Source organism: Saccopteryx bilineata, chromosome 4, assembly GCF_036850765.1.
Source record: "Saccopteryx bilineata isolate mSacBil1 chromosome 4, mSacBil1_pri_phased_curated, whole genome shotgun sequence".
Taxonomy (NCBI): domain Eukaryota; kingdom Metazoa; phylum Chordata; class Mammalia; order Chiroptera; family Emballonuridae; genus Saccopteryx; species Saccopteryx bilineata.
In genome coordinates, this window is record NC_089493.1 from 289,617,599 (window position 1) to 289,632,128 (window position 14,530).

The 14,530-nt window shown below is 53.1% G+C and overlaps 1 protein-coding gene across 3 annotated transcripts in view; it reads right to left on the minus strand.

Annotated features, from left to right (window-relative positions):
- Positions 1-14,530, minus strand: part of RAB11FIP3 (RAB11 family interacting protein 3) — a 97,992-nt gene that overhangs the window by 4,089 nt on the left and 79,373 nt on the right. For 2 of the 3 annotated variants that reach the window (XM_066275426.1, XM_066275425.1), the window contains 4 exons: positions 13,572-13,607; positions 7,982-8,075; positions 6,836-6,939; positions 3,684-3,824 (listed from right to left, as the gene is read on the minus strand). In XM_066275426.1, coding sequence (XP_066131523.1) covers positions 3,684-3,824; positions 6,836-6,939; positions 7,982-8,075; positions 13,572-13,607 — 375 coding nt within the window. The remainder of the gene's footprint in view (positions 1-3,683; positions 3,825-6,835; positions 6,940-7,981; positions 8,076-13,571; positions 13,608-14,530) is intronic. The other variant, XM_066275427.1, reaches the window with a different exon arrangement.

Here is a 14,530-nt window from a genome sequence, read left to right on the forward strand (position 1 = left end):
ACTCTGGTCACCAAGCCATGGATGCGACTCAGCGTTTCCACAAGTGCCCCCTCTGCTGAGGACCGCTCCCAGAGCCACGCACCACTTAGTCATCTACTCTGCCCTGTGGTCCGGGGCCGTCTCCCACTTTCCTGGTTTTTCATGACTTTGACAGTTTTGATCACATATTTATTTAGTAGAATGTCCCTCAAATTGGGTCTTTCTGATGTATTCTTTTTTCTTTCCTCTTTATTTATTTTAGTGAGAGAGGAAAAGAAGGAGGGAGAGAGAGACAGGAACACAGATCCATTCCTATATGTGCCCTGACCAGGAATCAAACCAGCAACCACTGTGCTTAGGACAATGCTCTCATCAACTGAGCTGTCCGGCCAGGGCACTGGCGTTTCTTATGCTTAGGTGAGTTATGGGTTGGGGAAGAATCCCACAGAAGTGAGGTGTCCCTCCTGTCACATCGGATCAGGGGTGACTGAGTCCGTATGACTCAACATGGTGATATTGACCTTGATCACCTGGTCAAGGTGTGTCTGCAGGTGTCTCCTCTGTCAAGTTCTACTTTCCCCGTCCATTCTCTGTATCTTGAAGCTGGTCACCGAATGCAGCCCATGCTCCAGTGAAAGGGAGGACTCAGCGCTCCCTCCTGGGGGAGGGGCATCTCCATACATTATTTGGCATTCCTCTATGAGCAAGGTTTGTGCCTTCTCCCCACTTAAAAACCGCCATATTTAGTTTGTGTTGTGGCCCAGTAGTATCACTATTAGTGTGTTGTTAAAAATGTCTGTCCCGCGCCTGACCAGGCGGTGACGCAGTGGATAGAGCGTCGGACTGGGATGTGGAGGACCCAGGTTTGAGACCCCAAGGTCACCAGCTTGAGCACGGGCTCATCTGGTTAGAGCAAAAAGCCCACCAGTTTGAACCCAAGGTTGCTGGCTCCAGCAAGGGGTTACTCGGTCTGCTGAAGGCCCGCGGTCAAAGCACAAATGAGAGAGCAATTAATGAACTAAGGTGTCGCAATGTGCAACGAAAAACTAATGATTGATGCTTCTCATCTCTCTCCATTCCTGTCTGTCTGTCCCTGTCTATCCCTCTCTCTGACTCACTCTCTGTCTCTGTAAAAAAATAAACAAAAAAAAAATTGTCCCACCTTTGGCCTTCAGACGGCTCATGCCCTGGGACGTGCATGCTTTTGTGTGAGCACTTCCCTACTTTCTGGCACTGCAAGACTCTCCAGGCTCTGCTGGCTCACTTGTCCCGGCCACTTTTTCCAAGGAGCCCTGGTTCATTCCCATAATCCAGTTGTCCTCGCCACCCTGTTACTCTGTGGTACCTCTTACCAAGGAGTGTCTTCCAGTACACCATAATGGCCTGGGGACATGCTGGGGAGGCCCCTATACTGGGCTGACCTCAGGATGCTGACCCAAGGCTGTAGTGACCTCTGTGGGCCTGTGCAGCCCCCCAAGAACCACAGGTCTCCTCTGCTCCCCACCATACTCCCAGGAGTGAAGGAGGCTGATAGGGTCCAGACACACAGAGCCACTGATCTTAGGTATAGAGGCAGGCAGCAGGTTTGGTCAAAAAAAGCAGTGGCACCAAGTCCTGCCTAGCTCCCTTAGGGCCCCATGAGACCCTGCCTACTGCATGCCCCTCCAGGCTGCTGTCCTGCTTGGCCAGCAGGACAACCAGCTGGGAAGGCTCTGCTGTGGACAGACGTGGGAGGCAGGACGTCTCTGCCTCTCCGCACCCACAGCCCCAGCACAGAGGGCCCAGATGAGAGGCAAACAGCACACACAGATGGGGAAAAGCTCTCGGTCTACTAAACACTGTCCTGGCTGCCTGGGCCTGGCTGTCCTGGGTGGTGTCACTGCACTGGGTTTGCGTGCAAGGAGGCTGCCCTGGCCAGGGTGACCCCAGTACAGCTCAGCATGCAGCCTGCTCCTGCAGCCCCACTTCTAGAAATGCCCGGGGGCTCTCCTTAGACATAAGTCAAAGTGTATCTTCTTGGCTTTAAGAGTTGGAGGGGGGCCCTGTCCAGTTGGCTCAGCAGTAGAGCGTCGGTCTGGTGTGCGGTGGACCCAGGTTCGATTCCCGGCCAGGGCACATGGGAGAAGCGCCCATATGCTTCTCCACCCCTCCCCTTCTCCTTCCTCTCTGTCTCTCTCTTCCCCTCCCACACCCAAGGCTCCATTGGAGCAAAGTTGGCCCCGGCACTGAGGATGGCTCCATAGCCTCTGCCTCAGGCGCTAGAATGGCTCTGGTCACAACAGAGCAACGCCCCAGATGGGCAGAGCATCGCCTTCGGGTGGGCGTGCCAGGTGGATCCTAGTCCGGTGCATGCGGGAGTCTGTCTGACTGCCTCCCCGTTTCCAACTTCAGAATAAAAAAAAAATACAATAAATAAATAAATAAATAAATAAATAAAATATCGTTCAGACTTAAATATAAATAAAACGGAAATAATGTAAGTTATTCTTTCTCTGCGGACAGGTACCAAATGGCCCACGGACCGGTACCGGTCCACGGCCCGGGGGTTGGGGATCACTGGGTTAGAGCATTGTCCCGTTACGCAGAGGCTGCTGGTTCAATCCCTGGTCAGGGCACATACAGAAACAGATCGACGTTTCCGTTTCTCTCTCTCTTTCTCTAAAATCAATCAATAAAAAAATTTAAAAACTACTTTATTTTGAATCTAAAAGTGGTGCTTAGTTAGAAAAACAATTCCATGAAATATGCCCACTCTCACTACCCACTCGGGAAGGTGCTCCGGGAGTGAGAATAGGGGGGCTCTAAGGTGACCTTTTCCACCATATCTCTCAGAACGGACATTTAAGTTACCTGTGGGTTTTCTTTTACAAACAGTATTTTAAGGAAACCATCACTCCCATGTGTAATTAGAAGCGTGTGCCACTTCCTCCAGCCTGCGTGCCCGGGTGTGGTGGCATTGCCCCTTGAGTAGCACTGCTGCCCTTCCTGTGCCCTCAGGTGTGTTTTAATCACAGTGTGCTCACCCCTTTCTCTGTTCCCTCCTCTTCCTGACTTACGTAAGGCTTATGCCTCCAGAGAAGCATAAAGGTAATTTTGTCAAGTTGCCTTAAAAAGAATGTTGAGCCTGAGCAGGCGGTGGCACAATGGATGGAGCGTCAGACTGGGATGAGGAGGACCCAGGTTCGAGACCCTGAGGTCGCCGAGGTTGCCAGCTTGAGTGTGGGCTCATCTGGTTTGAGCAAAACTCACCAGCTTGGACCCAAGGTCGCTGGCTTGAGCAAGGGGTTACTGGGTCTGCTGTAGCCCCACGGTCAAGGCACATGTGAGAAAGCAATCAATGAACTAAGGTGTTGCAACAAAAAATTAATGATTGATGCTTCTCATCTCTCTCCGTTCCTGTCTGTCTGTCCCTGTCTATTCCTCTCTCTGACTCTCTGTCTCTGTAAAAAAAAAAAAAAAAAAGAACGTTGACATTTGACTGAGATAACATTCACTAGAGAGAGGCATAGAGAAACTGAATTAGTCAAGTCTTTGAATGTAGACCTTCTGTAGCCTTTAGTCGAGTTTTACGGATTTCTTCACATAGGTCTTCCACTCTGCCTACCGTACCTTCCAGACAGCACCTGGGGGGGGCTGCTCGTGAGAGAGCCCCTGCACTTTCCTTTCCTCGCCCTGCTTTGGAGCACCGCGGCGGCCTCGCCTACCTGGCCTGCAGGTTCTCCATCTCAATGCTCTTCTCTCTCTCCATCTTGCACAAGAGCTCCTTCTGCCTCCGTGTCTCCTCCAGGACCATCTCGCAAGCTCTCAGCTCCTGCTCCTTCAACTGCTCCTCGAGGGCATTGGCTCTGTGAAGGCCAAGGGAGGAGGTGAGAGACGCTCTGCCCAGACCCCGAGAAGCTGCTCACCTGGAGGAGGGACAGGGCGGCCGTGAGAACTCCCTCCACAGCTCTGGTGAAGGACAGTTCTAAAGCAGGAGGTGCCCCCCATCTCTGCTCCCTACACTGGGGGTGGCGTGTGGACGGGAGATCCCCTGATGGGCATCCCTGAGGCACCTTGCACTGACATTCCAGGACCTGATGTACAAACCAGCCCCCCAATTCATCCACAGCAGAGGTGAGGGCAGGTGTCAACAAGAACACAGGGACAAAGGGAATATTCACACAGGGCCCCAACCCTGGCACCTTCCCAGACCACCGTACCCAGGCACAGGAGGCACAAACTGACCATCCCAAAGAGAAGGGCTCCAGGCCCTGCCCACGATGGCATAGAGCCCATAAGGTGCCCCAACACACAGGGCTTCTCATCTGCTTCTTGGTGCTGCACACCTAACAGTGAATGCACGGCCAATGAACACAAGCTGCCACAGAGAAGCTTTTAGCACAAGTGGCCGAAGCAAACAAATAAGGGACCTCGTAGGAAACGCACATCATGCAGGAACAGGAGGAAAAGCCCTGTAACTAACAGAGAGCTAAGGCCACATTCACAAAATAGGGGTGATGTCATAGAAGGAAGAGATGACAAAAAGTAACTTACAAATTTAAAATGAGTAACATTTAAAATTCAATAGAAGAGCTGAGGAAGAAAACCAAGCATATTACATAGAGAGAAAAAAAGAGAATAGGAAAGTCAAAGAAAATGAGAGGAGAGGTCCAGAAGATCTAATGTTTGATGAACAGAAGTTCCGATAGATAAGAGAATGAAAAACGCTGTATGGAGAAATAATTCTAGGAATCTTCCTGAAGCTGAGGGGCACACTTTGCAGATTTAGAGGTTGAAAACCACGTGCCCAGCACAGGAAACAACAGGAGGCCCTGGCGTGTCGAGGGTGAGAACAGGGCCACACAGCGGCGCCAGGCATCTCAACCACAGCTCGGCTGGAGGCGGCAGAGCGCTGAGCTCTCAGGGATCCCGCTTCCAGGTGGAGTCCTGGCCCAGCCCCACTGGCAGTGGGTGAAACACAGTCTCAGACACACAAACTCTCAAAGAACCTGCTCCTATGCACCCCTCCCAGGCAGCAATGGGGACGTCCTCCTCAGAATGTGAGCCAAGAAAGAAGAAAATGTGGGATCCAGAAAAGAAAAACCAGACTCAGAGGAAGCATGCGGAACTCCTGGGATGGCGGCAGAGGAGAACAGAGCACAGGGCTGGCGTGGGATGTGTCCCACCAGGAAATCTTGGGGAGCACCAAGAAAATGCAGCAGGAGCCGACATCAGAAGGAACGTCACAGGAACTCCATGTGGCTGACCCTGGAGGAGGATGAGGCACGGAAGGTGGACTTTCCTCTGCACATGTGGATCACTGGTAAGTGCCCATCAGATTAGATAAACCTCGCCACCCAGCTTGAGCAAGGAGTTTGGTGGCTCACCCAGACTTCCCTGGACAAGGACAGGGAGGGAGGAACAAACATCTCTGGAAATGAGGCACATACTTAGTGCAGCACTAGAACCCAAGCCCCTCCATGGAGGTGGCAGAGCCCACCCGGGCTCTGCAGCAGGGCATGGGGCAGGACCTCCTGAGAGAACCCCAAGCGCAGGGTCTCAACTGCACAAGAGAACGTGTTTTAACTTCATTAAAGAGACGCAGCGCTCGCTTAGGCAGCACATGTACTAAAAAAGGAAATGTCACTAGCCTCCAGGATGAAAACATTATGACAGGAGCCAGGCCTGACCCAAGAGCCTGCGATGTGAATGCATGCAAGTGTGGGCCAGCCTGTGTGCCATGCTGGTCAGAGAACGGGAGGCCCCCGTTCAGGTCATGGGTGCACACCAATGGCTACGAGGACAGGACTCGTCTTGCCTGAGGTCACAGAGTGTGGCAGAGCCAGGTGTTGGTGCCGGCAGCCTGGCGTGGGCAGACCTCTTGTGTAGACCCCCACACACACTGTGCTTCCCGCCTCTGTCAGGCCCCTGGGGGCCCCCGCCTGGCCCCGACAGCACCAGATGTACTCAGGTAGCACAGCCCAGACAGCCAATGCTTCCGGGCCAACCTCCTCCTGCTCTGCACAAGAAGCAGACTGTTGCTAACAGCATGAGGCTACACAGAACCACTGGTTTCAAAATACTGAAACTCACATAGTGTCTAGAAAAAAATCTGCAAAACAGGAGTGGGAAGTAGCTCCTACCCCCTCCATGCAAACACAGTAGTTCCTCCCCACTTCCCAGGCCCGTTATTCCCACCCTAGTGCTCTCGCCGTCTGTCAGAGACGGCGCACCCCGTGCATTCCAGCGGCTCCCACTTTCTTGTTTCTGTGGCTAAGCACCTGAGAGGACCCGCACGCCCCAAGGATGGGTCATGCTCCCCAAGGGGAGCTCTGAGGTCCTGGGAAGTCATCTGCTTCCCAGGGCCTTGGTTTCTGCATCTGTGAAATGGGGACAGCGGCACCAGCCTCATAAGGATCACAAAGATGAAACCAGATGGTGTGAGAGAAGTAGGCAAAGCACAGCCACCGTCAAAGGCAGGGAGCCGTGTCCAGGAGCGAAGGCCTGGGGCTGGCACTGTCTCCTCTGGACGGGCTCTCAAATGCGGGGACACAAGCCAGCGGCCTCATTCTAGAATCCAGCCAGCCCCTCTTCCCACACAGCCCCATGCCACCCTGAGGTCAGGCCTCCCCTACCAGGCCCTCCGTGCGGGCGGTGTGGGTGCTGCCCCAGCTCCTTCTGAGTGAGGGGCGACGCGGTGCCCTCTCCTCGCTCTTTCCTCTGAGGCCCTAAAGGAGCTGGTGACAGCACCAAGTTGGAGTCGTGCTCCAAAGGAAACTCTGGGCTGGTTCCCAGCGGTGGGCGGAGGGCAGCCCCAGGGGCGCAGCCTCCATGCAGCGGCCAAGCCCTGCTCTGCAGGACAAGAGCAGGTGCTCACCTGTGCACCAGCTGGAGGTTCTCCTGCCTCAGCCGGCTGTGCTGCTCCCCGTTGGCGGCAGTGTCCTTCTCCAGCTCCGACACCCGCTTCTCCAGGAAGACGACCTGGGGAGCAAGACAGCGCTCACTCACCTGCAGCTGGGGGTCAGCCTTGCTCATGAGGACTCCTCCCGTAAAAACGAGGCAGTGAGGCCCCAGGGGCATCAGTATGGACGGGGAGCACCCCGCGGCCTCTAAACCCCAAGTACAGATGTCAGCAGGTGCCTGGGGAGTTTTGAGGGGCCCTGGGCCGGCAGGTGTGGTGCCAGGCTCCAGGACCCCGTGGTGAGGGCCCGCGCTCTCTGCTAGACCCAGCACTCAGGGCCACACCTGCCCGGGGATGCCGGGAACAGGAAGGGGGTGCCCCCCCCTCCTCAGGGAGCTCACTAACTAGACAGGACAGATACATACGAAGGGGGCAGGAAAAGTGAAGGCCGGCCCCAAGAGCCATAGAAGGCTGCATCTGGGGTGCTGTAGAGAGGAGGTGACGGGGATAGGAAAGGGTACAGGAGAGGCATCTTAGAGGTGAGGGGTGTGTGCTGCCACCCTCCTTTTCCCTTCTTTCTACAGCTGGTCCTTGAGAAGTCTGGGCTGCTACCAGAGACAGCTGACTGGGCCGGCCCCATGTGACCCAGCTACCAGGCTTCTCCCTCAGGGAACAGCCATCCCACACATTGTTCGGTTTGCCCTCACTGCTGGCCAAGTGTCCTCCTCCCCAAAGCCTCCAGTGCCCCCAGATCCTGCCCCCGCGGGTGCTGGGGGCCAGGTCCGGGTGTCAGCGCACCCTGAGCTGAGCACACACAGCACTTACGGGCTGACAGCCACTGGTGCGCACTGTCCTGTCCCCTCCCTCTCAGCTCTCTCTTCCCTGTACACAGAATGCTGGCACTGGCAGGGCTGGCGGAGGCTCTTACCGAGCCCTGGTACCATCACCACCACCTGCTGTGCTCTATCTCCTTGCCAGGGTGGGGTCCAGTGCCCCAAACGCACCTCACCCAGCACACCCCGATGTGGGCTCACACCCCGAGGCCACAGTGCCCAGCACAAGTCCTGAGGCTGGGGCCGTACTGTCTGCACGTGGCCCTCCGGCCCCACGCCCAGGGCCTACCTTGTCCGCAATGTCCTCTTCCATGCCCTCCACAGGGTCCGGGGGAAGGTCCTGCAGAGCCTCCATGGTTAGAGCTGCTGACTGGTGCAGGTGCCTGTGGACAATAAACAACAGCCCAATCCAGAGAAGCTCCTTCAGCAGAAAAAAGGGAGAAGAGAAGAGGGGAGAGCCCAATACAAGTTCTTCAAAGAGCATTTCCGGGTCAATCTGAAAAGCAAACCCAGCAGCCTGGGGCCCGGGTCTCCACGGAAGGGAATTCCGGGCAGGACGCTATCACCGAGGGGCTGGGGTGAGCCAGCCGCACCGTCGGCAGGTCCTCCTGCTGCTCCTTGGAGCCTGGCAAGCCCAGCCTCCTTCCCACCAGCTGATGGGGCTGAGGGTACTTTGTACTTGGGTAATAAAACACGACGCCATTCTTCCTGGGATGCGACACAATCTCATCTTCCACAGCAATCTCATTCGGGATCACGACTTCTGCACACAATGTCACTTTTAGGCATCTTAAAATGATATTTGATTTTTTAAAGGTACCCCCCACGGCAGCAACACTGAGAGACCGGGGGGATCTCTCTTGGAAAGGCACACGGGCATGACTGTCCTCTGTCAGAACAGTGCCAAGCACCGGCACCAGTGGACAGAGGTCTCTAGCCACGTGGGCCACTTTGGGTGGCGTGCAGCCTAGGCCATAGGTAGATACTAGCCCCGGCTCTCCTCTGAAAATCCTGGGCTTCACACATTAGGAGCTCCCTCCTTCGCTCCTCAGCCATTGGCACCTTAGCAAGTGCTCAGCAAATACATGTTCAAAGTCACCCTAGAGAGAATCTAGTTGTGGTAACACTGTGTCATCTGTAATTTACCTGGAGCACATAAAACTCTCAGAACATCTGGACAGAGTCTGCACATACTGACCTATGTTAAGAGTCGACAGCCTGATACTCGATGCTGTGCAACCTTGAGAAAGCAACTCACCCTCTCTGAACCTTACTCTCCTATAAAATGGGGATCTGTGGGCTCTTACAGGGTTTAAATTAAGTTTATATAGGCCCTGGTCGGTTGGCTCAGTGGTAGAGTGTCGGCCTGGTGTGCAGAAGTCCCAGGTTCGATTCCCAGCCAGGGCACACAGGAGAAGCGCCCACCTGCTTCTCCACCCCTCCCCCTCTCCTTCCTCTCTGTCTCTCTCTTCCCCTTCCGCAGCCAAGGCTCCATTGGAGCAAAGATGGCCCGGGCGCTGGGGATGGCTCCTTGGCCTCTACCCCAGGCGCTAGAGTGGCTCTGGTCGCAACAGAGCAACGCCCCGGAGGGGCAGAGCATCGCCCCCTGGTGGGCAGAGCGTCACCCCCTGGTGGGCGTACTGGGTGGATCCCGGTTGGGCGCATGTGGGACTCTGACTTTCTCTCCCCGTTTCTAGCTTCAGAAAAATAAAAAAAAATAAGTGTATATAAAAATAAACAAGTCTGTTAAAGATATAGCATAGTGTAAGAATTCAATAAAATGCTATTAAAATCACATTGAAATTTCTAAATTATCTTTATAAAAAGTTTCAAGTTTTATTTCCTTTTTTTTTTTTAAACAGAGACAGAGAGAGAGTCAGAGAGGGATAGATAGACAGGAACGAAGAGAGATGAGAAGCATCAATCATTAGTTTTTCGCTGCAACACCCTAGTTGTTCACTGATTGCTTTCTCATATGTGCCTTGACCATGGGGCTACAGCAGACCAAGTAACCCCTTGCTTGAGCCAGCAACCTTGGGTCCAAGCTGGTGAGCTTTGCTCAAACCAGATGAGCCCACGCTCAAGCTGGCGACCTCGGGGTCTTGAACCTGGGTCCTCCGCATCCCAGTCCAATGCTCTACCCACTGTGCCACCGCCTGATTAGGCTCTATTTCCTTTTTAGTGCTAACTTAACTTGGACATTTCTAAAACAATTTCCCCCAGAAATGTTCTAAGGGGGGAAAAAACGAAGGGCATCTTCACCCTGGGGATCATGAATCGCTTGAATGTGCCCTAGGTGGGACATATGAGCCCCTTTTAGGGGATTTCACCTGATTCCCTGAAAGGCACTGAACCCTAAGGGCAGGGCCATCACGTTCCTGTCCAATTGATGCTCTTAAACAGCCATGACCTTGACCCAAACACAAGCTCCTGATGCCAATTCTGGGACAGAAAGCTGCCCACCCCAGACCCAGAGACCATGCTAAGAGGGGCTATGGCCTGAGGCCTGTCACCCATCCTGAGCTCCTACTAGGGACTCTCAGTACTTTCTGAACAGCTGAACTTGGGAATGGGAGGATGCAACCAGTCCCCAAGCACCTAGCATGTGGCCCCAGAATGTGGCTGCCTGAGAGGAAGGCCAAGGTTCCTTAGCATTTTGGGTGAGGGGCTTATTTCTTGAAACTCCACCCCCTACTCAGGAGGCCTATCAGGAGAGGGGACTATAAGAAATGCCTGATCTTCCCAAAGCAAGGCAGGTCAAGTCTGGCAGGCAGACCACCGGGTGCCAGGCCACCCGATGTCATCTGACTGAGACCTGTTTTCTGCCCTGGGCAGTCCCTCCGGTCTCCTTCCAGTCCTGGCATACACACAGACCCCAGAGCCATTTCCCTTCAGGTTAGATACACAGCCAGGTCACAGAGGCCAGAGCTGGGGTCTCCGAAACCCGTAATTCAGCCACACAGTCACATGCAAAGGGCTGAAACACTGTGAAGAGTGAAATTACAATAGTTACTTTGAGTCTTAGAATTCTGGTGATGGTGTTCAGGGCAAAATAGCAGCCAATTAAAATTGCATCTACATGGTATGTAGGTACAGACTGCAAAGCATGCCTGTCAGGAAACTCTAACTGCACACACCAGCAGACTGGGCGTTCTCTGCGAAAGGTGTCCGTGAAGGAAATCAAGTTCTCAGAGGCTGTTTCAAGAGAAAGAGCAGACACAAAACTCAAGAGCCGAGGCAGTTTGGGCCTTAAAACCCCAGGGCCCCTCAGTGCCCCAGATGTGGGAGGCGAGAGATGACTCAGTTAGATTTTTATGCCTTCCTTAGTATCTCCAGCTGTAGCCTGTTTGGGGTAAAAGACCAAGTGAGAGGGAAAGTAATGCTACAACTGTAATCAGGTGCGGTTTGGAACTAATGTTATACATCTATCCCGAGGAACCTGGATGCTCTCTGTAAGGGGCGCTGTGAGAGAACAAGTGGGAAGGCGGGCTGATAACACTCACCCCTGCTTCCTCTGGGCCCAAGGCCCGTAAAGTGATGGGGAAAAAGTTTCCATCCCAAGGACAAGAAAGCAGAAGAGGAAACGGCACCAGGGAAGAGATGTCCAGGGCACTAAGTGCTGGAGAGCAGAGGAGGCCAGCAGCCGCCAGTGAGACATGCGAGGCCGGCCAGTTACCTCTGGAGAAAGAACCCAGGAATGATTGGCACCTGAGACCGGGCCAGCAGAGATGAGCACAGAGGGTGGGAGGGGCGATGCCCACAACACCCGTGAAAAGAAGGGCTCTCCTAGACCAGGAGGAGGCCTGGACTCGGGACACACAAACGACAAAGGAAACACATCTACACTCTTCACACCAAACGGTGAGCCTAGCCCAGCACAGCTCCACGAATGCCGTCAGCCAGGCGGGACTCCGCTCTGGGAACACCAGCCCGCCTGGCTGGGGGAAAGATCTACTGGCACAGCGGTCTGTCCACACCGCATGCTGGCCAGAGGCTGCCCGTCAGCTGTGAGCGGCCACTTTAGTGCGCTCGGGATATCACAGAGAGCACACCCAGTATAGAGAGACCTCTAACGGGGACAGCCCAGATGTGAAGAGACGGGCAGGAAGAGCTGGTGGCGCGCGTGTCACAGGAGACAGAGCCAGAGCAGAGGGGAGCAGGGGCAGCAGGAACGAAGGCATGTGGGGCCACAAGCATGAGTCCCAGAAGGAGCAGGAAGCTGAACAGAGGACACTGTCAAAGAAACAGGTCAACAAAAGTGCTCAGAACTAAGGGACAGGAGCTTCCAGATTGCAACGGCACATCTTTCATTCAGTACAGCATATTGAATGGGAATAAGAACTCAAGACTCACCATAGAATGTCTGAACTACCAGGATAAAGAAAGCAGCTTACAAGTTTCCAAACAGGGAAAATGGTCACAAATAAAAATTAGAAAGCATTAGACCTCTCAGTAGCAGCCCTAGTCCCAGAAGATGAAGAGCAGTGCTTTCAAAATCTCTAAGGGGAAATGTCCAATCCAGACATTCGCCTTCTCCACCAAGGCGAACTATAGAGTAAAATACGGCGTGGGGTAAAAGTGGGTTTGCAGCTGTGAGTACACGAGTTTACTCTTGTTATTATTATTTCTTAATTACTTTTTATATATTTTGTATATGAATGACTACAAACCTACTTTTGTCCCATCCCGTACGGAGCAAGGTCTCAAGAACTCATCTCTGGGGCACCTCTTTTGTACAGCACATACAGAAAAATGAGCTCTACAAAAAATGTAGGTTAAAGAAAAAGGAAGACAGAACATCATGGAGTAGGATGGCACAACTATCTGGATCACACAGTGTGGGAGGGGAGCCTGCACCACTGCACACAGCCTGCACACACCTGTGCAAGGGGCAGGGGCTCTGGGAGGGGACGTCCCGACAGGCACGGGGCTGGGCAGAGAAGGCACGAGCAGCACAGGAGATGAAGCAAATAAAAACATGAAGACAATCACTGATGCCAGGAGAAACAATGACTTATCTTTTTTTAAAATAAAGATTTTATTTATTCATTTTAGAGTGGGGAGAGAGAGAGAGAAGGAAGGAGGAGCAGGGAGCATCAACTCCCATAAGTGCCTTGACCAGGCAAGCCCGGGGTTCTGAACCAGCGACCTCAGCATTCCAGGTCGACACCCCCCCCCCCCCATCCACTGTGCCACCGCAGGCCAGGCACAGTGACTTATCTTAAAAAGGAAATACAGTAACATGTAACATGGCTTCCTGTGAAGAACGCTGACATCTTATAAACCCTGTGAAAATTGTTTTCAGAAGGAGCACAGCAGGGGAGGGTAAATGTACATGCTGTCATCTTTCACTGCAGGAACTAGCAAGTAGTATCCAAAACTGCAAAGTGAAGACATGGTCACAAAAGCATGTTCTTTAGAAACTCAGGGTTAGGCACATCTCCCTCTTCTCCAAAGCTTGGGAGCCAGCAGGGGTGGGAAGCGAACTGCCTTTGTAGGGGACCGACGGGGACCTGGGCTCCATTGCTCGGGCTCTGAGATCAGACCCCCTCATGGACTCTCTCTCCACCAGTGTTAACCGACAGAAGACACGTGGGGATGTGCGCCCCCTTCTGGACCTTGGAGTGAATACTCAAACCAGAAGGATGTCAAAGCTTTCAACATAAACTTCCCGGTCACAAATTCAGGTCCCATAGATTTGAAAATCCTTTTCACAAACCATCCCCTCAAATTATTCTGAATCCCAAACCATGAAAAACAGCTTTCAAAAGTTTTAAAAAATACCTTGGGAAATAGTATTTTCTAAACATGTTTTATTAAAGAGCTATGATTAGTGATACATTTCAGAACATCTCAGTAAATAACCAATGGTTTCCTACCTTGCCACCTTCTTGCTGGAGAGCCGCTTCGTTGGACTGTGCAAAATCAAAATAAACAGGAAAATTGTGTCAGAGAACGGACAGGGAGGAATGGGAGGAAACAGGAAATTCAGGCTGAGGAGATATGGGGATGGGGGCGCGTCCACGGGCATGCAGCACCCTGCTCGCGAGGCCAGCTCCATGCACAGAATGGTCCACTCAGCAAAACGTTCAGGGACAATCTCAGGGGCCAGGCAAGGCCTCAGCAAGTCTCAGCAAGTCACAGTATCCCCCCCAAAAAAAGAAATTTCCAATAGAGCCACAATCAGACCTCAGTTCAGAGGCTGACCCCAGTTCCCGGACAGGCCAGCTGCTTGCCCTGGGTCCAAGCCATTAGCCAATGCCAAGTCCAAATGCTTTTGAAGCCAAATAACCCTCCAAATGGTTGGCCCCCACATGAAACATGCCACGGGCCTGTTTGTAACTGCACAGTGTTGTCGTTGGTTTTAACTTAGGCACTGACACTGCACACTCCAAAATCCCAGCCAGGCAGCAGCCCTGGCGCAGCACCCGCGGCACCCGTGCCCAGCAGGTTCCCCGGACACGTACTCAGCCAGTTCGTAGTGCAGTGCCTCTGGTGAGACCCCTGCCAGTGAAGAGCTTTCCTGGCGAAAGTTAGTCATTCATTTTATTAAACTTACCCTGTTCAAATTACTGTGTGGCTCCCTCTCCTGATGGAACCTGCCTGACAGTTATATATATTTTAACACAAATCTAATTTCATGCTATATTATCGAGACTCCCTGAAATGAATACGCTAATACAGACACACCATCAGTCTTCCTACCGACTGCTTAGGGCCCTGGTTGGCAAACTGTGGCTCGCGAGCCACATGTGGCTCTTTGGCCCCTTGAGTGTGGCTCTTCCACAAAATATCATGTGTGAGCGCTACCTCGATAAGGAATGTACCTACCTATAGA